The 23640-nt window shown below is 48.3% G+C and overlaps 2 protein-coding genes across 4 annotated transcripts in view; one reads left to right on the top strand and one right to left on the bottom strand.

Moving 5' to 3' along the window:
- Positions 1 to 14636, top strand: part of ARHGEF18 (Rho/Rac guanine nucleotide exchange factor 18) — a 31302-nt gene extending 16666 nt beyond the window's left edge. For all 3 annotated transcript variants that reach the window (XM_036399336.2, XM_036399335.2, XM_036399334.2), the window contains 12 exons: positions 135 to 211; positions 1940 to 2118; positions 2465 to 2556; positions 2860 to 3048; positions 3673 to 3804; positions 4782 to 4897; positions 5298 to 5354; positions 5853 to 5900; positions 6435 to 6902; positions 7541 to 7865; positions 9579 to 9701; positions 9796 to 14636. In XM_036399336.2, the coding sequence (XP_036255229.1) occupies positions 135 to 211; positions 1940 to 2118; positions 2465 to 2556; positions 2860 to 3048; positions 3673 to 3804; positions 4782 to 4897; positions 5298 to 5354; positions 5853 to 5900; positions 6435 to 6902; positions 7541 to 7865; positions 9579 to 9701; positions 9796 to 9956 (1967 nt within the window). In that variant the 3' untranslated portion in view covers positions 9957 to 14636. The remainder of the gene's footprint in view (positions 1 to 134; positions 212 to 1939; positions 2119 to 2464; positions 2557 to 2859; positions 3049 to 3672; positions 3805 to 4781; positions 4898 to 5297; positions 5355 to 5852; positions 5901 to 6434; positions 6903 to 7540; positions 7866 to 9578; positions 9702 to 9795) is intronic.
- Positions 14637 to 19585: 4949 nt separating this feature from the next.
- On the bottom strand, positions 19586 to 23640 carry LOC118696947 (ectoderm-neural cortex protein 1-like). The gene is made up of 3 exons (XM_036399359.1): positions 23589 to 23640; positions 21033 to 22827; positions 19586 to 20122 (listed from the first exon to the last, which is right to left on the bottom strand). Exon 2 carries the CDS (start codon positions 22810 to 22812, stop codon positions 21043 to 21045), a length of 1770 nt encoding a protein of 589 aa, XP_036255252.1. The 5' UTR covers positions 22813 to 22827; positions 23589 to 23640; the 3' UTR covers positions 19586 to 20122; positions 21033 to 21042.

Here is a 23640-nt window from a genome sequence, read left to right as displayed (position 1 = left end):
CCCAATATTGAAAATGTGACATGCTGTTCCCTGGCCTGCAGGAAATACAAGTTCAGTGATTTTTGACTCTGGACTGGTCTTTCTGCTTTGAAATATGACTTTCTTTCCTTTTTTTGTCTCTGTTGTTACTGTAGATATTCTGGCAGTCCTGCTCACTGATGTACTGTTGCTCTTACAAGAAAAGGACCAAAAATACACGTTTGCATCTGTGGTGGGTATTGTTCTCTTTATTTAATACATGCACTTTGAGGATTCATGAAAGTGACAGTAACTACAGAAGAAACACAATTAGGGATGTTAGATACTTGTTTTAGGAGCGTCAGGAAGAAAATTAAGTGAATAAACCAGCCAAGTATTATGGAATCACTTTTTCTGAAGGAGTTCTGCTACTTGTTGAGTCCTTTTCCCACTCTCCCAGTGCAAACCAGTATTTACCTGCACTGGCCAGTTGTAGCTGCCACATCTCCCATGGTTCTCACTGTTCCTCTTCTTGTGCTGTGACTTTCCCTTTCACTGAACTGTGTTAGGCTGAGATTTTGTACACAATGTCACGGACATTGCACATGCTGGAACTGTGCTTTGAAAAACTTGCAGATAAATCCTGCTTCTGTTCAGTGTGCAGGGAAAGAAAAGAATCTGCCATCTCAGTTAGGGACATGGTAACTGTGGTCATAGTGCCCTGAGATTTACCAGGGGCAGAGAACTTTCCTGAAAGCCATGGAATAAGCACTAAATGCAGATGTTATTACTGCAGCACTCCAGAACATTCCGTGAATTCTCTTGCTTTTCTAGGGCATTTCCACAGGTGTCCTCAGAGAAGTTAATTTGTACATTTTGTCCTGATCTAGTTCACTGATGGCTCTTGTAGAACCTGTAACAGAGAAATTATTTTATGTAATTGTTTTCTTGGATGTATTTTTTTTTCAAGACATTAACATTAGAGCTGAATTCTAATGGCAAAAGCTATTTTGGTGACCTCAGGGCTGTACAAACAACTGCTTTTCAATTACCCTTCTCCTAATGCACAGAACAGGGTGCTGTGTGGTGGATTTTTTTTTTCCCTTCTGGAAACGTGCTCTACACTTAGAGTCTGACCAATTTTTTTGCATCTCTGTATATGTACAGTTCATTTGAAATTTAATATCAGTTCTCCATAAATAAATCAAGTGAGGGAGCAAATGGATCTGTTCAGTGATTCTGTTTTTCCAGTGAGCTCTGTTGGTGGCTGGAATTGCAGTACAGCTGCTCAGAGAAGCTGGCAGAAGCTGCTGCTCCTGGTGTTTGCTTCACACTTCAGTTCTCTTATCATGGCTCTAGATGATTCTGTGAAGGTTCAGCAGTCACAAAGAGCTGCTTTATCCTGGGAAGGAACTTTCTAGGCTGCAGATGCTGGAGCTCTGCTGTAGGAAGCCTAGACAGGTTTTTAGTAACTTATATCCCTCCTGTAAATGTGTTTTCACTGCAAAGGCTGACAGCTAATCCAGTTAATCCTCATTATACAATACACTACCTGTCACCTGGTGTCATTTTTATCAGGGCCTGACTCCCTCTAACACCTCTGTTTTATTTCTTTTAAAACCTCTAACACTTCTCTCCTTTCACTTTACAATGTGTCATTAAGGTTTTTGTTTTCTTTTTCAAATTTTGGGGTTGCCTCCTTTCGAGCAAAATTTTTTGAGCCTGTTCTTGACTCCTGGGACTCAGTGGGAATCTTTAACTTGACACAGGCTTTGCTGTTCAATCAGGTATCAAGACCTCTTGTTCATGACATGCATATTATTCATTCCATGTTTTCATTGATCAAATGGCAACATCAGAAGTGTCATGTGAAAAGGTCAGAGTTATTTCATGATGTTACAGCTCCTGGTGGCTCTGGATAAACAGGAAGGAAACACAATTCCTAAAGAACACATCTAATGTACTGTTTTTTATTTTACAGGACTCTAAGCCACCAGTTATCTCACTGCAAAAATTGATTGTGAGAGAGGTAGCTAATGAGGAAAAGGCAATGTTCTTAATTAGTGCTTCCTTAAAAGGACCAGAAATGTATGAAATTCACACCAGCTCCAAAGAGGAGAGGAACTCCTGGATGGCACACATCCGCAGGGCTGTGGAGAGGTAAGGGGGGGAAAGCAGGAGTCTGATTTCTTGCTTGTCTTCTACTCACAGGTGTAAATTTATCTTTAAAACCCATTTGACTCTCCACAAAATTTCTTTGTAAGACTTTAGTGTGCAATTCTGTTTGTGTTCGTTGGGAAGAAACTACTGATAAAGATGAAATAAAAACTACTCAAAGACTTTAACACTCAGTGATGTCAAATGCAACAGGGCTTTGGAAAAGGGAGGAAGATTTGACAACCAGGGTAAACCACAACTGAGGCAAAAGCTTCAAGTTGAATCCTGAGATGGTTTTAAATTATCTCACATGCAAATCAAACATAAATCTGTCTTTTCCTTTGGACAGCTGTCCTGATGAGGAAGGAGGTACATTTAATGAACCTGAAGCAGAGAGGAGGCTGGCTGAAGCAAGAGCTGCAAAGTTAAAAGATTTTCAAGGTAATGACTTAGTTACATATTCTAAAGCTGCTTCTCAGCATTATTTGTGATTTATGGCTGTCTAATTCTTTATCAAGATCAAGTTTCTCCTTCATATGTCTTTCAAGGTGGTGTAAGATACTGTAGAAATAGTGGCTAAGGAAGTTTAATAAGCTTTGTCTGCTCCATAAGTTTGCTCCTTAACTGTTAATTATATCTCTGCATTTGATGCTCTGGCCATAAAATCAAAGATAATCTCCCAAATTGAACACAGTCCTGTGACAGCGACAAGAAAGGCAAGACTGAATTTGTTTCTTCCTTCAGAGCGTTTGAACATGAAAGATGACCTGATTCTGCAAAGTCTCACTGAGAAACAACAGATTTATCTGGAAATGTCTGAGGTGAATGGCTTTGAAGACCATTCCCAAGGATCCCGAGCCAGGCTGCTTCTTCGGGGGGATATCTCAGAGAATCTGCAAGGAGAGGCAATTCTGAAGTCTGCAGTGACTGAAGGTGAATGGAATGTGGGAATGTGTGGGCATTCACTCAGGTGCTGGGGTGGGGATAAGTACCCAGGATCTAAGTACAGGCCCTGCAAATCTTCCTGTAATGACATAATGCTTTTATGTAACCCAGTTCAGACTTCCTCATCCTCAGAACCAACCTGCAAGAAAGGTGAAGTGCATTTGTGGGTTTAGGTAGAAGACCTGCACAGCTTGGATTGTTTTATTTTTAAGGATCAACCCAGTGGAATCTTAGGACAAGTCTGTTCAGAAAGGGTAACAGAGTGCTCTAATAACACACAGTCCTCAAATGTAATATTATAGCAGGGTTATCTATTAAAAACAGCCTGTCTAAAGATAGTGTGTTTACAAAGAAAATAAGCCCCAAAGATAGTTTCTATTTTAAAAAAGGAAAGAAAAAACAAACACTCAAAGCTTGATAATCTTAACTTGCAAGTAAGGAAGAGCTCATGTTCATATAAGAGCCTGTCATGCAGAGCTACTCACAAAGGAAAATTCATCTGTACTGGAGGATATCTCAGACTGCCTGAACTTACAGTGGACTCATTAGCATGATAACTTGTGTTGCTGCATAGACATGGCTGTTTACATGACATGTTCTCCTCTTCCCCAGCTGAAAATCTCCAGGAGTTTATCTTCACTCACTTTGGCAGTGCATCCTGTCAGCCTGAGGATGGCTCAGGACTCCCCCGGAGAGCAGAGACCTTTGGAGGATATGACAGTAGTCCCTCAATTTCAAGTAAAAGTAAGAAAGGGAAGACTCAGAATTTTTCTGATCTTTTTACTATGATTACTGTACAGAGAATAAGAACAAGGAATTGAGGCTCTCATGTAAGGAAGCTACACCAGGCTCTAAAAAGGAAGATCAGAGCAAATCTCCAGCACGTTTTGCTCCTGATACCAACACTAGAGAGCAGAGTAGGGCTCTCAGTGCTATGCTAAGGCATTACTGTAACCCATTCTTTATAATTACCACAATTCCATGCAGAACTTTAATTTTGTTAAAAAAAAACAATAAGCCTGGCCTGAAAATCTAGAAAATTTGAATTCAACTGTCTGCTTTCATTATGTCATGAACACTTTTTTCCACTTTGTATCTGCACAGTCACTAGAGGTTTGCTGAATCCTTAGATAATATAAATTGTTCTTTTGACACAGATGATTTATCAGTTAATTAATGAAATAAGAGGAAAGACCAGATACTATTTATCTTCATTTTTGCTTCATGCATTAATTGAAAAAGTGAATGGCCCTTATTTCACTGGTTGTTAATCTCTAGAGCACATTCTGATGTCTCTAAAAGGCTCCATACAGCTGTCATATACTTTTTTACAAGAGGGGGTCCATCTTCCCTTACCTCCTTCCACACTCCCAGTGGTGCTGCAGTGACTGCAGTATTCCTGCTGGCCAGTATTCCATGTCATGAACTTGCAATTCTGGGAGCTGATTATTTTCATGCAGACATTGTGGTTGCTTCACCTAAAATAGTGTAACGTAATTTGAACTTACCCTCCCTATTTATCTTAACCCGGTCTTCTCAAGTTTTTTAAACTTTTTTGAGCAGCCCTGTGTGTCACTGATTGTCTGATCTTCCACTTGGGATCAGCATGGAGAAGCCATGCAGTTGCATTTTGGTTCAAAGTCACCAGATTTTTCTGCACTCACTGAGTTATCCCAGGCCTTGTGCTGGTGTGAGCTCCTCATACTCCTCTCCTCTTTCAGGTGGCAGGAAGAGCAGTGGAGGTGACCAGAGGCAGTGGGACTGGAGGGGCCCTGCACTGAGTTCTGATGTGCAACTCCATGACCCCTCTTCTGATGCAGAAGAAGGATCTCAAACTGTATGTTGAGCTTATGAGGGATTTAAATGCTTTTCATTGCGCTTCCCATCGTGATAGTGGTGCAGAACAAATCTCACAAAGTTCAAGTTGTCATAGCTGGCAGGGCTGGACTGGAACAGCTTTGTCTGTAAAATTACTCGACTCTTTAAGGATGTTTTGTGGGGTGACTTGGTAGCTCAGCACTTGAGAAGCAAGACAATTCAGTTTTCCATTTGCTCATTTGATGCTGTCCCATTAACCCAGCTTGAATCACCACACTGCTGTTTCAGCTTGGCTTATGAACTCAGTATTTTTGCTGTATATCCTTCAGTGCATGGGAGCAATCCCAGCCCTTTCTGGCAGCACTGCCAGTGCCCAGCAAGTGTCCCTAGCACAAATGTTGGTTTTGTTTCCCTTACAGAGTGATGGGACAAGGCTGGATGACAGCAGTGGTGCTCAGCCCACCGTAGAGTCTCAGGTATGTTATTTCTGCTGTGAAGAAATCCAATGGCAAATAGCCACAGTGTAATAATAGCATGTAAAATCAAACCAAACCACCTCCAAAACTCAGTGTTTGTAATGTCTGTGGAACCTGGCATGTTAACAGCTTGCTGGCCAAACTTGCCTCTGAATCCCTGTGACGTTTGTACCTATGCAGTGATTCAGTGCTGGGGCATGGGAGGAAGTGATGGTTAAAGAGTTCAGGTGAAGAGATGATGATGAAGATGTCTCTGTGGAATCCCAGGGAGATTTGCTGGGTACTGATTCATATCTGCACAAGGATAATAAACTGAAATTCCTTGTGCCTGCATATTGGCTTTTGCTATGCTAGAGTTTTCTGGTGGCCATGCTTCCATTGTGTGTCTTTTTGTATAGCTACCATGGATTATTTTCACTGCTAATTTTTTTTTTTTAAAGTCTAAAGCCTCAAAACAGAGTTCTGCTCAAGTACCTAATGTTTTTTCCTCCTCTTCAGCTTGTCCATAGGATACAGACACTGTTGCAGTTGCTCTTCAGTCTTCAGGTAAACCACTATTTACTATCCAAGAGATTTGTTAGGCACTAAATGTAATAAAACTTATGCAGGTGTGGAGAGGAGCTACCTTGAAAATATCCCCTAAAGCTGGAGTGAAGTGCAGAATTTAATCCTGAGAGTTAAGGAAACTGTGCCTGGTATTTTGGAGGAAGTGTTAGAGCTGTTGTCTTAAGTAATTATTTCCTTTTTCCTTCTCACTTAATTCTTTTCCTGCTTTGAGCTCTATCTGTCATCGTTGTTCATACAAGTGTGTATCAATTAGTTGTTTTTATGTTACCTTGTAATCAGCAATATTTTGACTGGTTTGATTCAGAGTAGCAATTCTAGGTGCAAGAAATACCCAGTTTGGCCCACATAAACATAATTTATTTGCTTGGCCATCTTCAATATCGTGTCAATCAAAGCTGAAATTTATATGCTCTGGAAGAAAAAGCCTCTGTAACCTCACCTGCTAGATGCTGTTGTCTCCTGCTTAGCTGTGCCTGTTTTTTGAACCTGAAGCTGCACTTGTACCCCCTGCAGGCTGTGATATCTCAGCAGGACAGCTACATCGAGGTGCAGCGAGCCACCATGGCAGACCGGGAGAAGCAGTACCGGCTGCAGTCCACCCGGGGCAATCTGCTGCTGGAGCAGGAGAAGCAGAGGAACTTTGAAAAGCAGAGGGAAGAACTGATGAATGTCCAGAAGCTCCAGAGCCAGCTGAAGCTGGAGCAGCAGCGCCTGGAGCGGGAGAAGAGCCGGCAGCAGAGGGAATTTGAGCTCAAGGAAGCGCAGCTGCAGGAACGCGCCGAGGAGATGCGGCAGCTGCGGGAGAGGCTGAGCCAGGACAGGGAAGAGCTGGAGAGGCAGAGGGAGGCCTACCAGCACGACCTGGAGAGGCTGAGGGAAGCCCAGAGAGCTGTGGAGAAGGAGAGGGAGCGCCTGGATCAGCAAAAGAAGCTGAAGAAGCAGAACACGGTGTCAGGCACCTTCTCCCCAGAAATAGGCCAGGTTTGGGATTGGTTTTCTGTTTTATTCCTGTTTACCTGCTTGCTTCTGAATGAAGGTTGTACTCAAACCATCACCTGAAGTAGCTGGTGTTGGCTGCTCTCAGAGAGACCAGTGTTTGTGAAGTTCCACCCAGATGTCTGGCAATGAGAATATATTTTAAAAAGATAGAAATAAAGAATAACTTATTTTCAATTGTGGCTGACTGAATAGTTTTCAAATTCAGGAACTTGCAGGCAAATGATTGCAGAAGGAAGTTGTGCTATGTCAACAGCATTTTGTACAGTTGATTTCTAAAAACATTTCTTGTGCTTTAAACAGAAATTTGGAGGTCTGATCAAATTGGTTCATTGAAACATTCTGAAAGTCCTGCTTTCTCTCTGCTCTGTCATCACCCCGTGCATTCTGCTCTTTCCTAGGTGCAGTCTTAAGCAGTTTGGAGCTGCTGATGTTCCTTTCAGTGTCCAAGGACTTACACCTTGCTCTTCTTTCTGTTCCCCAGGAACCTTTAGGCTTTGTTTCTCCTGTTCTGCTGTGCACTAGGAAGTGCTTTGTGCCCTTTGGGATGGGGATGGTCTCTCCTTGCGCTGGAGAGGCTGAAAATCCCCGTTTGCCTTAGAATGCCTTTTTTCCTCTTGCAGAGCCAGATGATCAGTCATTCCATCAGCTTCAATGGAGAAGGGGTGGAACCATCTGCAGCTGGCTCCAAATCCTCAGTGAGAGTGAGCTCGGTGGCCGGGCTGGAGTTCCTGGAGCGGCCGGAGCTGGCGCGCAGGGACAGCACCACCCTGGAGAACCGGCCCTCCCTGAAGAACGAAGTGCCAATCCATCTCCTGAGTGCAACCAACCAGATCCAGAAACCAGCTGCAGTCCAGCAGCAGATCCCCACCAAGCTGGCCACCTTCACAAAAGGAAGCAAGGAGAAAGGTGGCAAGAGCAAAGCATCTCATAGGACAGACAGTTCGGGTATGTGTGATTTTAAAGCCATTTAAATGTTTCTGATCTCCACCAGGATCACAGGGAGAGAGAACCCTGCATGAAACAGAACCTCTGTATGAAACCCAGAAATGAATATGCTACAAGTTATTAGTGTGTTGGCTGCAGTTAAAATCTCTTAACCTCCTAAAAATCCTGTTAGAAGTTCCATGTCTATACTATTTGAATTTGAAATATAACCCAAAGGGATAATGCTGAAAACTGTTATGTATTCCAACACAACAGAGTGGTGGTGAGAGGTTGTAAACCTGAATGCAGAATCTTCTTGTCTAACTGTAGTGTTAAAGAAAAAGAGCAAAACCAAAAAAAAAACCAAAAAAAAAAGGAAGCTGTTGTGCATGAGTGAAATGTTTTGAGGCTGGCTTAGCCTTTTCTTGCTGTCTGTCCAGAGTTGTAGTGACATTGAATGCAGTGCTTTTCTTAGCACCAGTCAGTCATTAAATACAGATCTTCAGGCCAAAATTGAGGTGCTGTGTGTGTTGTAGAGTTGAAAGGGGCTAATTTTGTCACAAATAGAAGCAAGTAAAAATGCAGTCACCCTGTCCTGGTATAATTTCTGCTTCTAACTGCTGGGTACTGGAGTCGTGATTTTTGCCAATGACAGACACACTAAAAACCCTTTTATCTCTACCACTTAAAGTAGCCCCACTGCCAGCTGAGGGGAATGGCCTGTAATTTTAAGTTACAAAATTATCTTTTTAGCATTGGGCCGGATTCAGACTTGGCAAGCTTGTCCATCACTCTCTGCACTGCCACAGAGGACTCAGGGCCAAACCTGACAGAGATCAGGGAGGGTGGTTTTGGCACATTGCAGAAACATCTGTCTCTGTCGTGCATAAAGTTCAGTGCTTTTGCAAACTTGCTTATGGTTTTGCACATAAATGAAGCCTGTATCCTCTTACCCTGCATACCAAATGCTGGTGATATAAAGTTCTAATGCCACATCTCTCCAGTTTATTTCTAATAGCTCTTACATAATGGTCTCTGCAGTGGAAATGGACTTAATGGTGTTTTTCTGTAATTTATGAAAGGTATAAACCACTAACATATTGGTCTCTCTTCTTTTGTGAGCATTAATGGGCTTCATGCTTGTTACGCCCATGTGTTGATCTTAGAATAAAATGGAACAAAACTTTCTGTACCAGGGGCAAAATGCTGTGTATTGAATTTGGGTTTTGTGACATGTAAGGAATGTGTACTGAAAGAGAGAAGTTCTTTAGATCCAGAATAGCTATTTCATGAACTGCTTTCATTGTTGAAACTAAGAAACTGGGAGGCTGTAACACCAGAATCAGTGGGCTGTGCTGCTGAGCAGCTGTGAGACAGATGGAGAGCAGAGACCAAAGTTCATCACAGCTCTGTGTGTTACAAGTAGCACAAATGGCCATTTGCTATTTGAATTCTACAGACAACGATTTTTTTTCTCTCTCTCTGCTGTGCTTGGTGATACTGGGTTTTAAATCTGAGATTGTCAGGGTCTGCCAGTAACTGAGCTAGAAGTCTCAAGGAAAAATATTCACAGTTTAAACAGCTGAAGAGAAAATTTCAGTAGGACCAGCTCTTTGTTGTTTTGCAGATTTCTTGGGTGTGTAAAGGTGTCAGTACAGTGGCCCCAGCATGAAGCAGTGACATTTGTGAAGTGCTGCTCACCTCAAATACTAATTTATGAAATATTTTCTTCAGCCTCTGTTGATCAGAAGCAGCTGCTTCCCCCCAGGCTTGCAGGACGAGAGGAGGCTGTCCTGAGAGGCAGGAGGTCAGCAAGCCCATCCCTCCCAAGCAGCCAGACCTCTGCATTCCAGCCAGGTATGCCTTGGCCAACTTGCCTGTGCCCTGGAGGTGCCTCAGGCTCTCTCTGCAGTGTCATGAATGTGTCTTCTTCCTTTTATTTCCCCTCTAGAACTGTATGGCCCTACAGATGCTCAGCCAGAAGCACTTTCATCTGCCTCAGCGACCCTCTTCAAGCCCAATAACGTTCAGGTTCAGCCCCTGGTGCCCTCTCAGCCCAATCTGTTGAATGTGCAAGATGATACCAGCAAAGAAGATGTCATTTTCTTCTAATTGTTTGCATTTGAAGATGAATCACCTGGCACACTGTTTCAAGAACTCAGGCCCCAGTGTGCACGGTGATGGAGACCCAACGTTGGATGTCTTCTGATCCCTGCCCCGTTACTACAAGCAAGGACCAGACCAGGATTACTGTCCTGCTTTGTTGGCTTCTCTGCCAGCAGCTCAGAATGAGGGCACAGTAGTAACAATTTGCTTTTAAATTCTCCAGTGTGTTGACACATGGCATGGCTGTATCAATTCAGAGCATGTTAAAATTCTGACATTTATTGTAATGTGCTCTTTTTGGAGAATGTAACTGTTCATGGGCACCATCTTGTAAATTGTTATCGGTGATGTTGAACCACCCAGATTTTTATGTAAAAAGTTTTCGTAGTAGGCCCCAAAATGGCTGCAAATTTTTAAATCTGTTTTCCCAGGTCCAGGTCAGTAATGGGTTGTGTGTTGGTAACCAGGTGACAGCAAGCCAGTCCCCTCCCTGCCAGGTGTGCCAGGCACTGTGAACCCAGTGGTACAAGCCCTGTGGCCAGGTACAGTGGAAGAGAAGGTAAGGGGAGCTTCTGACAGCATCTGCAAGAGGCAGGAGCTCCACCTGTTTGTGGAGGAGAAGGGTTGGACGTGTGAGAATTCACAGTGAGGATGAAGAGTTGGACTGAATGCACATTTCATTGGCCACCAGCATCACTGGGATCTGTCTCCCTGTTGGGGACAGCAGTACAGGTTCCCAGGTAAACTCCTGAGTTGGTTCAGAATGAACTTAGAGACTTGGATTTTGTTCTGTGCTGAAGACATGTCTAAGAAGTGTTCAAATGCAGTAATTTATTGTCTTGTTTAATCCTGTTTTCTGCATCCTTCGTTTGTCTGTTAATTTGTTGGGACTTTACTCCCAGTACCAGAAGATATCAAAGCTGCTGTTGCTGCAGAGACTTCTCTGCAGCATCGTGTTAGGAATGAAGGGAATAAGAACTGTTTGGTTTTAGAATTAAAAATAATTATAATAAACAAAATACTCTTAGCTAAACCTGTGTTTAGCTGCTTTTGGCTAAACCAGCTTTGATACCTCTTGTGAAATGGGTCAGTTCTTGATCATGGAATGGTGGTGACATTAAGTGTTCTGCTCAAAAAGGCATTATTTCCCTTTGTAGTAATTTGCACAGTCATTTTGTGTTGTGTTTTTCACTCTGTGTCCCAGATTCTTTTCCCACCCTCACCCAAGGATGTTTGTTCTGGTGTGTGTTGAGTGTGACTGGTCAGATAATGATGCACAGGAGAGATTGTTTAGGAGGATTGTTACAGAATTTAAGGAATCAGGATCTCAAAGCTTAAAATCCTGGATTAATACCTTTCAAGACATGATTGGAAATAGCTTTTTTTTATACCTTTAACTGATTTAAAGTGATTTTAGCAGCAGTGGATGGAAGGTCTGGTCAGTTCTCCATCCAGTGTTATGGCAATGGATCCAGTGGTGTTTGCCAGTCTCCTCTGAGCTGTCCCTCTGATTAGGCCCTGTGTGATGTTAGTGATGTCTTCAAGGCCATAACTTCTCTTTGCTTGAGAGTTTTAAAATTATTTCAGTAGTTACAGTGCAAGAAACATTATCAATTTTCAGCAGAAAACAGCAGCAGTTTATATTTTCACGTGGTGATAATTTGAAATTGAAGAAAGGGGAAAGATAAGCTACAAAATACTGAATAGGTCTTAGGGACAAGCACTCCTGCTGGAGCAGTTCTTGGATTTAAGGGTCTTTTTCTCAGCTGAGTGGTGCTGGTACAAACCTGAGGCAGTGGCACTGAGTTCAGTGAGAGGAGACTCCAAACTGAAGGGCTCATTACCAGAGTGGGGATGCTCCCCCAGCCCCCAAGAAGTGAAATTGGACACACTTGGCTTTAATACCAAAGGACTGCTTGGTGAACCAGCAGCAGTGCAGAACCTGGAGTGATTGTCAGCAGGAAACAGAGTGGGACTGCTCCACTGGGGATTTGGTGGTGTTGTTACCTTTGGTGATTAGAACAGAGTTCCACTCCATGTTCAGTTTTTGCATTCCAAAAGGTTAGCCTGGAATGGAGGGGAATTCTTAAAACCAGCGTAACTCCTGATCCATGCAGCAGTGTGGGATCCAGCAGCTCTGTAGGACTGGCACTGATTTTTCCCCTGGCCCCCTGTAATTTCCCCTGGAAGCAGACAGGGAAGCAGCAGGAATGCACAGAAGTTTTCTCCTTCATGCTGTGGTTTGGGCCAGTCCTAGTGAAAACTCAATGCCCCCACTGCCTTAAATAACCAGGTTTTTAGGAGGTTTAGCCCAAAGCTAATTTGCATCAGTGGAGTAAATCACCTCAGCCAAAAAGGGATGTCAGTTTGGGTGCTTGGAAGCAAATTTTGGAAACACTTATTTAGGTTTATTTTGTGCCTGTCCAAAAGTATGGGAGGGAGTGTTGGAAGGGCTGGAGCAGCTCATTGGCTGCTTTCTTCTTCTGTGCAATGGACAAATTTGAATATAGAACAGTGACATGTGCAAAATAAAGTCTGCAGTGAGGTCCTATTTATTTTAATGGTTTATCTTTAACATTAACTTTTGGAATACTTCTTGTCAGCAGTGCTTGAAATAAGTTTTGGCTGTTAACAGATGGACCCAGGCCTGTGACAGGCCAGGCTGTTGGCTCAAACTCCAAAAGCTCCTTGGAATATGGGACTTCAATCTGTAGCTGAGAAATGACCTTAGAAATCATTCTCTGTCCTCAGTGCACGTGTCTGGCTGCAGCTCCTTTGTGAAACTGTTTGCACCCTGAGCAGAGGTGGTGTCTTCTGTCACTTGGGTCAGCCTGGAGAAGGTTTTGGCATTAGCAGGTGCTGGGATACCTCATTGCTGCCAGAGTGTGGGCAGGGGATCCATGGAAGGCTGAGGGAAGCAAGTGAATTATTTTCTTTTAATGAATATGACTTTCTTTAAATGATTCATGGGTCTCTTCACTTGTGCAAAACTGAATCTGTGAAATTGTTAACAAATCACCCCAGTTGAGTGAAATGGTTTTGGACTCTTCACTCAAATCTTCTTCCTAGAAAAATAACTCTTCTAGGTGAATTGGTTTGCAAAGTACTGCTGTGTCCTGGGCTCAGTAACCTGCTATTGATTCTGAGTTACATCCTTCCTATTGGACTTCAGCTAAAACTTTCCTTTTAAGTGATTTCTGAGGACTAGACAGTTCAAAATTCTGTGCCTCCCAGGTGCCTTTTGGCTTCTTTCTGAGCTGGGATGTGGAGGAAATGCCAGCACGAGCTTTGAACTGCCGCCCTGTTTGCTTGGTGTCCCAGCCTTAAAATTTATCAGCATGTTTGTCCTTCAATATTGTGATGTTGCAATGTAGAGGCTGTTTCTATGGTTCTGATTTCAATTTGAACTCTGGTGTTAAGGAGGCTTCCTCTTCCTCTTCCTCTTCCCATCTGGAACGTGGAGGTTCCGTGCTCCGGGCTGAGGAAGCCTCCATGGCCACTAGTGCTGAGCACAGCTGCCCTGTGTGTGTTGTGGATGCTTCCCTGGTTTTTAACTGTGCTGTCTGTGGATTGTAGCTGTGGCATGTCCCACGAGTGGAGATCGCTGCTCATCCCCCAGCGTGAGGCAGAAGAATTGGTGTTCCTAGAGACGCTTGCTCATCCAGGTACTCGCCTTCCTGCACAGCTAGGAGTCATTCTAAATAATTTGCAGGCAGTTTTGTCTTTCTGAGTAGTGGTCAGATGATTCTGCATACATGGAGCTTGGTGTTTGTCATTTGCATTTACAATGAGAGTCGAAACTTAAACTAGGAAAGGGTTAAAAATACTTCTTTCATTTTACTTCTAACTCTGCGGAATGGGAGCTGAGGCTCCCCGGTGCTGCTCAGTGGAGTCCCTGTGTGTTGTGCCCCCCATGCAAGGGAGTTTGGAGATTTTGTTGTCTTCCCCAGCAGTTCTCACATTTACCAGGAAACAGATCTGCATGCCAGGTTACACAAGTGCTGTAGGCAAAGCAAAGCCTTTCCCCTGCTCTCTCTTCGAGACCAGACCCAACATCTTCGTAACCACTGGCGATTCATCATCCTCCATCATCTTCAAACAGCATGTGTGAGCTCTGGTTCATAACATTTGTGCCATGTTTATAAATCAGTTTTTTATATTTTTGTACTGAAAGAAATTGGAGCACTTTAGAAAAGTTGATTTCAAATTCCATTTCTGTCTGTAGCCGGAAGGAGATCTCTCATGGGTGCAGATCCTGTTGGCATAACTGCGTGCATCTCACCCAGAGCTGTGAACTCTCTTGACACTCTTTAGTCTTAGGTCTGGTTTCTAGGCCCACCTTGCACTGTAAAGATTTAATAAATAATCATGGTCCATGGTTAAATTGACCATTTTGTTGGGGAAGAGTTTGGTTTTGTTTTTTCGTTAGGGTGTAAACATTGTAAATATTTCCTTTACTGTTGATACTGCAGTAGCAACATCTTTGTAGTCTTTATTTTATTTGTAAAGTTGATGGTTAAATGTTAATATTCTGTTGAATTGTGCACTCTTGATTAATTGTAAACATGATCTTAGCACACCAAATGATGATTTTTACAATGATTGCAATGTTTCTCCACTGAAGGATTTCAGAGCTGCAATAGGACTGAAACCAACTTCTAGCAATAAAAAAAAGAACATTTAAAAGCTGTCTGCCTTTATATCTATATAATTATTTATTGTTTTCTGTTTGAATGAAGATCAAAGCAGCTGCCACTTCTCACATGCTTCTCATTTTCTACCCTGGACAGAAACAATGTGCCACAGGAACAAAACTGTGACATTTTTCCAAAGGAGAGGACGGAGCACAGGAGGTGTTCAGTGCAGAATACAAATAGCTGCAGCCCTTGGCAGTGAGGTGAACACCTGAGGGAAAGATCAGCTGCTCCCAAACATCTGGACTCTGCTGGTGAGAGAGAGAGAGAGAGAGAGAGAGCTTGGTTAAGTTGCTTACATTAGTGTGGAGGTGCTTTGCATGGTGCCAGCCTGAGACATGCCTGGCTCTGTCCCAGGCAGTATCGGTTCCCACTTGGAACAAGGAGAACAAAAATAGAAACTTTCTCCGGAGTGCTCGTGCCAGTTTGGCAGCCCTTGCTGCCAGCACCATCCCATCGCCTCTGCCTGGGGCTGCTCTTCCCAGCTCTGCACAGGCTGAGCTTCCTGCTGAAATCCCCACTGCTGGCACAGCTGGCAAGCAAATCCAAGAGTGTAACCTCCAATCGTTTCTAGAGAGCAGAGCAGATGTAAAACCAGGGAGACAGTGGGAGAAGAGGGCCCTGGATTGGTGCTCTCGAGGAGGAGGGAGGGGTTTGCAATCAGGATCCTGCTGCAGCCAGGGCTGAGGAAAACCCTGAGCCGGGGGGTTTGGTCTGCCTGCCACTGCCTTTGGGGCTTAGCAAAGCAGCTTTGGGGGTCCCTTTGTGTGCAGCAGTCAGTAAAATGAGCCAGCATTTGTCAGCCTCTGAAGTGCATCCGACATCTGGGTTGTGACGCAAACTGGAACTTCACTGGAAAAACAAAATTTTTTTCTGCTTTTCCACATCCATAAATAATCAAAGACTTCTAGACAGACCAGTGTTTAAAATTTGGTCTTTATGGGAGCTAACAGGGTGTCATGTGAGAGAATGACGTCTCAAAGTGAGTGTGTGAAGAAGCTTTTGCTTGTGCTCTTTTTAGGAAAATATTTCTTCCATCTTTGGAGCTGCTGGGAGTGAGCCACAGTGCCTGCTGGAGATCAGTCACTGCCTCTGTGCTTCCAGACCTCGTGTCTGTGTCACCACAGCAAGGCCAGCCACTCCATGTCCATTTCTAAATGTTTTTTTGGCAGGAAGAAGTGGAATCAAAGTGGTTTTGTGGGGGACAGCAGGGAGGGAGAGTCTAGGAGAGAAGCTAAGAGGAGCTGCACTGTGCTCTTGTGCAGTCAGACTTGCAGGAATCGTTTCCAGGAAGGCAAGAGGAGCCTGGATCAGGGAGATCCAGGGTTAACGTGGCCAGGAGGGATCCCTGCAGCACAGATTCCCACTGGGACCTGCCCAGCTGCAGCAGCCAGAGCTCAGCAGAGGCACGTTTAAACCCTGGGCAGAATTTGCATGTGTTAGAAGTTGGGTGCTGCTGCAGCCATCCGTGTTCCAAGGTGTGTAGGTGTTGCTGTGTTCGCTTTTCGCCACAGCAGCAAGGCAGACAGACATTCCCTGGGGATTGCGAGCACCTCGCAGTGGCGCTGGTGACGCTGTGGCTCCTGTGTGGGACACGAGGGTGTGATTCCGGCCAGGGTGGGACTTCAGGACACGCCGGCGGTGCCTTCAGAGCTGCTCGCACGCCGATATCCCCGCGGCTCCGCCCGGCCTTGTCTCCCTCCCCGATCTGCAGCTAATTAACCCGAAACCCAAACCACATTCTTTCTGTGGGTGAATCACGCCGGGGCCATCGGCAATGACCAGCTTTATGCTAAACCTCCCTCTTTCATGTGGGTGAGACGAGGCTGATGGTTCCCATGCGTGCATCTGGGATTCATCTGGGAGCCAGATGCTCGAGGACAAACCTGCACGGGGGATGTTGGCTCCACAGCGCGCACTGGGAATGTGCTGCTCGCTGCCTTCCCCTTTCCTCTGTGACTCAAATCCGGTTTCATTTCTCATCCCAGCCATGGGGCCAGCCCAAGGCTCGGCAGATGGGGGATGTGGGGCCTGTCCTGCGTTGTTTGCTGCTGCTGTGCCCCTGGGATCTGGCAGAGGAGAAAAGCCAAACCCTGCTGGAGCTGGCAGTGCTGGAGTGTGTGACACAGGGTCCCCAGCTCTGGGACTGCCACAGGCACTGGAGGCTCAGGCAGGGCAGCATCACTTCGTGCTGGGGCTCCTTGACTTTGCACAAGGGCCTGGAGTGCCAGGACACAGGGAATGGCTTTAAGCTGAAGGGCAGGGCTGGATGGGATCTTGGCAATCAGGAATTGTTCCCTGGCAGGGTGGGCAGGCCCTGGCACAGGGTGCCCAGAGCAGCTGGGGCTGCCCCTGCATCCCTGGCAGTGCCCAAGGCCAGGCTGGACAGGGCTGGGAGCAGCCTGGGACAGTGGGAGGTGTCCCTGCCATGGCAGGGGTGGCACTGGATGGGCTTTGGGGTTCTTTCCAACCCAAACCATTCCATGATTCCCTGTGCACAGGACCATGAAAACTCCTTGCTGACAGCACAGTGTGGATGAGCCTCTCCCATGTCAGAGCAGCAGCTGATGTCATTTCTGTGTGGAGCACAGTGTCTGGCTAGACCTGAAGCCATCCCAGATGACCAAACATGAAATGCAGATCTGCCAGGGAATTTCAGGTGTGCAATGTTCCTCTTCCCTTCTGGAACATTGGAAATCATTAACAAAACCACACTGTGTGTCATTAAAACTTTGTTTTTCCTGGGCTGCCATGAATTATCATTGTAACCTTTCCTTGCTAGATGTGAGGTGGGTGTGCTGCAGAACATTGCCATGATCCATATCCCACCTTAAGCAGGAAGGGGAATTTCTCAGCCACTGCTGTGCTTGGAAGGGAGAAAGGCCACAATGCTGTCCTGGTGCTCTGGCAGCAGGAGGCACCTACAAACCCAAGCAGCAATTCCCTTAAAATCAACCCTGTCTGTCTGTCTTGTGGCCAGGAGGGAGGTGGATCTGTCTGTTCCCAAACTTCTCTGGCTGTGGTGGTTTCTAAGCTGTGTGTGAGAAGAGGAACATCCCATGGGACAGAGTGATGTCCCACTTGGATTGTTTTGCCTTTGAGCCTTGTCATGCCCATGTGGCATCACATCTTCAGGTGTGACTTTGGGCTGGGGTCCAACTCCTGCAGCTGGAGGTGCAGACACAAAGTGGGGGATCTGAGCTATGACCTGAGCTATGCTCTGAGCTAGGAGAGGTCTAGGTTTGAGATATGCTGATATTCTAGATGAATTCTATTAATGGGAGATGAATTCTATTAGTGGGGGAATTCTATTGGTGGGAATTCTGTTAGTGGGGGATCTGAGCTATGCTCTGAGCTAGGAGAGGTCTAGGTTTGAGATATGCTGATATTCTAGATGAATTCTATTAATTCAGGAGGATTTCTACCCAGCAACCAAATTCACCTCTAAACCAAATTCACCTCCAGCTCAGCTGGCCTGAACCTTCTGGCCCTGGCACTGAAGCAGATCCAGCATGGAAATGTCAAACTGGGAGAACAGGTCTGTTGGGACAGCTCAGGCACGCACCAGTGAAGCTCCCTGATTTCCCCAGGGTACTCCTGGAGCTGGGAGCTGGTTCCTGCCAGGAGGAGGTGGAGCTGGAGGGACAGGACGGGGCTCTCTGCCAGGTGAGGGAGGATGAACCCAAGCAGAGCAGCCCGGGCTGGCTTTGTTGGAGCTGCCCAGCCCAGGTTTTCCCTGACAGGGGGTGGGATTGAAAGGAGAAAACAGCAGCAGCAGAGCTGGGGCTCTCTCCCCCAGCTGAGAACACCCGGGCCTGGCTCAGGTACGGCCCAGGCAGGCGGATCCGTGCTGCTGGAGGCGGCTCCATCCCCGAGCAGGGGCGGATGTGGCGGGCAGCCAGCGTTTATTGCTTGGCACCACCAACAAAACAAAACAAAACAGCTGCTGCTGCTCAAACGGCCATGAATGAAACCTCCACTCCTCCGGCTCTGTCCAGCCCTCGGGAGGAGCTGGAGGTGTAACAAAGGTGAGGCAGCTCCTGGCTGGGATAACAGAGCTGGAGACACTTCCCAACAGCTGCTGGTGCCAGCAGAGTCCTGTGCTGTGATTTTCCCCTCTTGCAAGGCACAGCCAGGCTGGGATGATGGTTGGATCCCATGATCTGTTTAACAGCCTTTTCTCATCAAAATGAGTTCTGTGTCCCTGCTGCTGCCCGTGGGCTTCTCTCCCTGCAGCCTGAGCAGCTCCCGTTGGGCTCAGCCATGGAGGGGAGGCACAACAAGGGTGCACGAAAAAAGGCCCAGCCCGGGGGCTGAAAATGGCAAAAGAATCAGAAAAGGGGTTGGAAATGAAGCTGATGCATCTGCTCCAGCCCCCAGCAGCAGGGCAGCTCCCTTCCTTCCCATCCTGCCAGCTCTTGCCTGTGCAAGCAGCTCGGAAGAGTTGTGACATTGATTTATTTAATTCTGAAATAATGGCTCACACCCAAACCGTGCTTCTGTGGTGAGACAGTTGGTTGTACCTTTGGTGCCTGTTTCCTCTGACCATGCTGGTTCCTGTCCCACCTCCTCCCCTTAACAGAGCTTTTCTTTCTCAGGCACTGCCTCACCTGGAGCAGGGCCTGGAGCACACAGCCCTTTGGGACAGAAGGGGCAGCACCTTCTCCCATTCTTTTGGATAGTGAGGAAACCCCACTCTGTGCAGAGTGACCAGAAAAGGGCAGAGAATACCTTAATCTTTGAAGTTTTGAAGAGATTTGTGTCTCCCTCAAAGCTAGAAGGCAGAGTTAGATCTGAGCTTTCCTCAGTCCCAAGTTACAAAGACACAGGAAGATCTGAGCCCTTGATTTGGACTGCAGCAGGGAATGCTCCTCACTGTTCTACTAAATATGGTCTCAAGTGTGGGCTGGGAAAACCTGCACCTTAAGCACGCAGAACAGGCAAGGGACACAGTGGATTTTATTCAGATTTATTGAAGCAGCTCCAGGCTGAGTAATAAACACACCAAACTGCTGTATAAAAAAGAAATAAATGTGCAGAACCAGCCCGTGGGCAAAATACTGTCACATGTTCTGACATTCCAGGCTACTGCTCGGGTGCTGAGAATCCCAGCAGTGCAGTCCTGCAGCTGGTCAGGAGTGTCCTTTCTCCTTTCTAGTATCACTGAAACCAAAACAATCCCTCTGGTTCCTGCTCTGAGATCACACAAGGTAGGAGAACACTTGGAAACCTTTTTTGCTGTCTCAAGGGACAGCACAAGCTGCCAGCCCAAGGAGGTCCCTCCGTGCCTGTCCTCTCCCTGGCCAGACCAAGGGGATGGATTTGCAGAAGCAATTCAAAGCCAAAACTGAGTTGCCTCGAGCCCTGCTGGTGCTGATGGCTCACAGAGCTGCCAGTGGGAGGAGGTGCTCCTGCTGCCTGTGTGTTCCATCTGGGTCCTCAGTCAAGGGAGGCACTTGGCAGAATCAGGTGTGAAGCCTGTGGTGCAGAGCAGAGTATTGTGAGACCAGGGCACAGCAACCCCAACCCCTCTCCTCAGGCCTCAAATCCCAGAGAAATCCCAGCAATGCCTGCTGATGCCCCTCTACAGCCAGGAATTTTCTAAAGGTATCACTGGATATTTTATTACAGTAAATAATTTTATTTAGACAGCACGACTCCTGCAAGGAGAAAAGGAAAACCCTGCAGGGTCTGTGATTCACTGGCATAGTTTCTGCCAAAAGCCTTTAGAAAGATTTAATTCCAGTTGCAAATGTTGAAAGTCAATCTCTGTGTAGCAGAAAAGCAATGGCATGAAAGGGACACCAGGGAATAATTAGAAGCAGAGAAACCCTGTGTTTATACATAGACAAGGCTTGTCTTATAAATGCAATTACCCACCATTCTGGGACTAAATCCCAGCTATAATCTTGTTCTGGCACCAGCTCACAGCCCTGGCGTCCCACAAGACATTTGGGTGCCACTGGCAGATTAAGTGTGGCACCAGGAGGAGGAGGCTGTGCTAAAAGCAGCAGCTGGAGCCGGTGGCACCACGGGGTCTGTCCCAGCTCCTGCAGACAGCCTGCCTGCACAAACATCAGCTCCTCCAGCCTCCTGACCCAGGCACGACACCCAATCCCTGCACACAGCATTCCCCAAAATCTTTGCACGGGCCAAGATGCCAGGTTGAGAGTCTTATTATTTATACTGATCCTTCTCCCTGCAGCGTTTCAGCACCTAGAGAGATCTTCTCTCTCCTGCAGGGCTTTTAGATCCCACACTACCAGCCTGAAGTTTTGGATCTGAAACACAAAGCTGCTCTCTAGGACAACTCCAGTCCAGAGCCACGTGCACCTGCCCCTCAAATTTTAACCTGATACAGAGGAGCTCTTGACCCACAACTATTTACCTTCCAGGGCTCAGGCTGACAGGTACTTCCAGGTGCTGACGAAGGCGGTGGGGATGAGCGAGTAGGGCACGGTGGTGACGCTGCTCCACGTGTCGGACGAGGGGTCGTAGCAGTCCAGGGTTTTGCAGCGCTGAGCCCCGCAGTAGCCGCCCACCACGTAGAGCCTGTTCCCCGAGGTGACAGCGCGGCAGCTGATGCACTTGGCAGTGACATCCCCAAACTTGGACCACTGGAAGGTGTCGCTGTGGAAGCGGTAAGCGGAGCTGGCCGAGAACTCCGTGTCGCCGCCGATGACGATGACGTGGCTGCCCACCACGGCGGCGGCCGTGTAGCGCCAGGGCTGGGGGCAGCTGGCGGGCACCGTCCAGCGGTTCTGGCAGGGGTCGAAGCACTGCACCTTGGGCAGCTTGTTCTGGTTGGCGCTGGTGCCCCCGAAAACAAACAGCTTCATCTTGGCTCCCACCACGGCGGCGTTGCTGACGCCTTCCCGGAGAGGAGCCACCAGCGACCACTTGTCCAGCTGAGGGTCGTAGTGCTCCACCTGCTTGAGGGACACGGAGGGCGAGGCCGGGAAGGCCCCGCTCATGGCCGTGTGTCCCCCCACCACGTACAGGCAGTGGTCCAGCTCGGCAGAACCGTGGCCAAACCGCGCCACCAGCATGGGAGCAGCTTTGGCCCACTCGTCGTGGAGGGTGTCGTACACCCAGACGTCCCTGGAAGCGCCGTTCTCGGAGCCCTTGCCGCCGGTGATGTAAACCTTGCAGCCGATGGCGCAGGCGCTGCACTCCTTGCGGGGGCTGGGGATGTCGGCACGAGGGATGATCTCGCTGCTTTTATGGTCCAGCATGTAAATCTTGTCACACATGAAGGTCTGGCCCCCGAGCAGCAGCAGGGCCTGGCTGACCTTGCGGGGCCGGGCGCAGCACCCCGTCACCAGCCCGTCGTTCTGGAGGATCTTCATTTTGCAGCGCACGGCGTCGGCCACGATCTCCTCCCCCAGCTTGTGGCTGGTCACCAGCTTCTCACAGGCCACCTGCTTCCTCAGGTAGGACTCGGGCAGCAGGGCCAGGCGCACGGAGCGCAGCAGCTCGGGCAGAACTTCGTGGCGCCGGGGCAAATCGTAGCGGATCCAGCCTATAACGGCTTCGTAGACCAGCGTCTCATCCTCCACCTCCAGCTCCTCGCTCTCCACCAGCTCCAGCAGCTTGTCTTTGGGCAGCCGGAGGAAATCCTCAGTCTTGCAGAGCGAGGTGAAGTTGGCCAAGGCCATCCTCCAGGACAGCTCCAGCAGCCGCTCGCAGCAGTGGGCATCGGACAGCAGCAGCATGTTCAGGCAATTCCCAGGGTAGAGATTCTTCTCCAGAAAGTCGGCCGAAGCATCCCGGATATCCTGGAACTGCAGCATGTCCCCGGCCTCCAGCAGGGACTCGGCGTTCTCCTCGTTGATCAGCACCCGGGCTGAGTAAGCGTAGTCCAGCAGCAGCTCCAGCACCTCGGGGTGCAGCGTGTCACGGAAGTTGACCTCACCATCTCTGCTCTCCTTCAGGCCCCCGCTGAACATGGCGTTGAAGTAGCGGCTGCAGGCGGCCAGGACGGCGCGGTGGCACGGGAAGCTCTGGTTCCCCGCCCGCAGCACCACGTCGGTGAAGAGGTTCTGCTGGCGGAGCAGGTTCAGCTGGGTGAGGAGGCTGTCGGCGTGGCCCGGTTTGTGGAAGAGGTGGATGTTCATGGAGCCGGAGCTCGAGCGGGATTTCCGGTTCTCGTGGCTGCTGACGGACATTGTGCTGAGGCTGCTCTGCGGGGCAAAACCGGCGACTCAGCACGGGCAGCGCGGGCCCGGCCGGCACGGCCGGGGCTGCGGCGGGACGGGGCCGCCGGGAGGAGCCCGGTAACGGGAGCACGGTGGGGCTGTCCCGAAACGGGGCACCGGGAGCACCGGTCAGCCGCGGGGCACCGACCGAAACGGGGCACCGGGAGCTCCCGGTGATGCCCGTGCCCAGCCCGCCCCGCGGTCCCGCACCCAGCTCAGGTCCCGCATCCGGACCCGCGGGGTCTCACCCGGCTCCGCTGTCCCGCGCCTGACTCAGTTATTCTGCACCCGGCCCCGCGGTTCCTCACCTGGTCCCGCACCTGCCCCCGCGGTCCTACACCTGGTCCACTTGTCCCGCACGGTACCCCCCTATCTCGCACCCAGTTCTGCACGGTCCCCTTTATCCCGCACCCGGTTCCGCACCCGTTCCCGCACCCGGTGCCGTACGGTCCCCGCTGTCCCATACGCGGTGCCGTACCCGGTTCCGCATGACCCCCGCTATCCCGTACCCGGTCCCGTACCCGGTCCCCGCTATCCCGTACCCGGTTCCGTGCCCAGTTCCGTACCCGGTCCTGCCCAGGCCCCGCTGTCCCACACCCGGTTCCGCGTCCGGTCCCCTCAATCCTGTACCCGGTATCCCATACCCGGTCCCGCCCGGTCCCCGCTATCCCGTACCCGGTTCCCGTACTCGGTTCCGTACCCGGTCCCCGCTATCCCGTACCCGGTCCCGTATCCGGTTCCCGTACCCGCTATCCCGTGCCCGGTTCCGTGCGCGGTCCCGCCCGCTCCCGCTCCGCT

The sequence above is a fragment of the Molothrus ater genome, chromosome 26 (assembly GCF_012460135.2).
Source record: "Molothrus ater isolate BHLD 08-10-18 breed brown headed cowbird chromosome 26, BPBGC_Mater_1.1, whole genome shotgun sequence".
NCBI classification, from domain to species: Eukaryota; Metazoa; Chordata; class Aves; order Passeriformes; family Icteridae; genus Molothrus; species Molothrus ater.
Note: the sequence above shows the minus strand (reverse complement) of the source record. Positions and strands in the feature narration are given on the sequence as shown.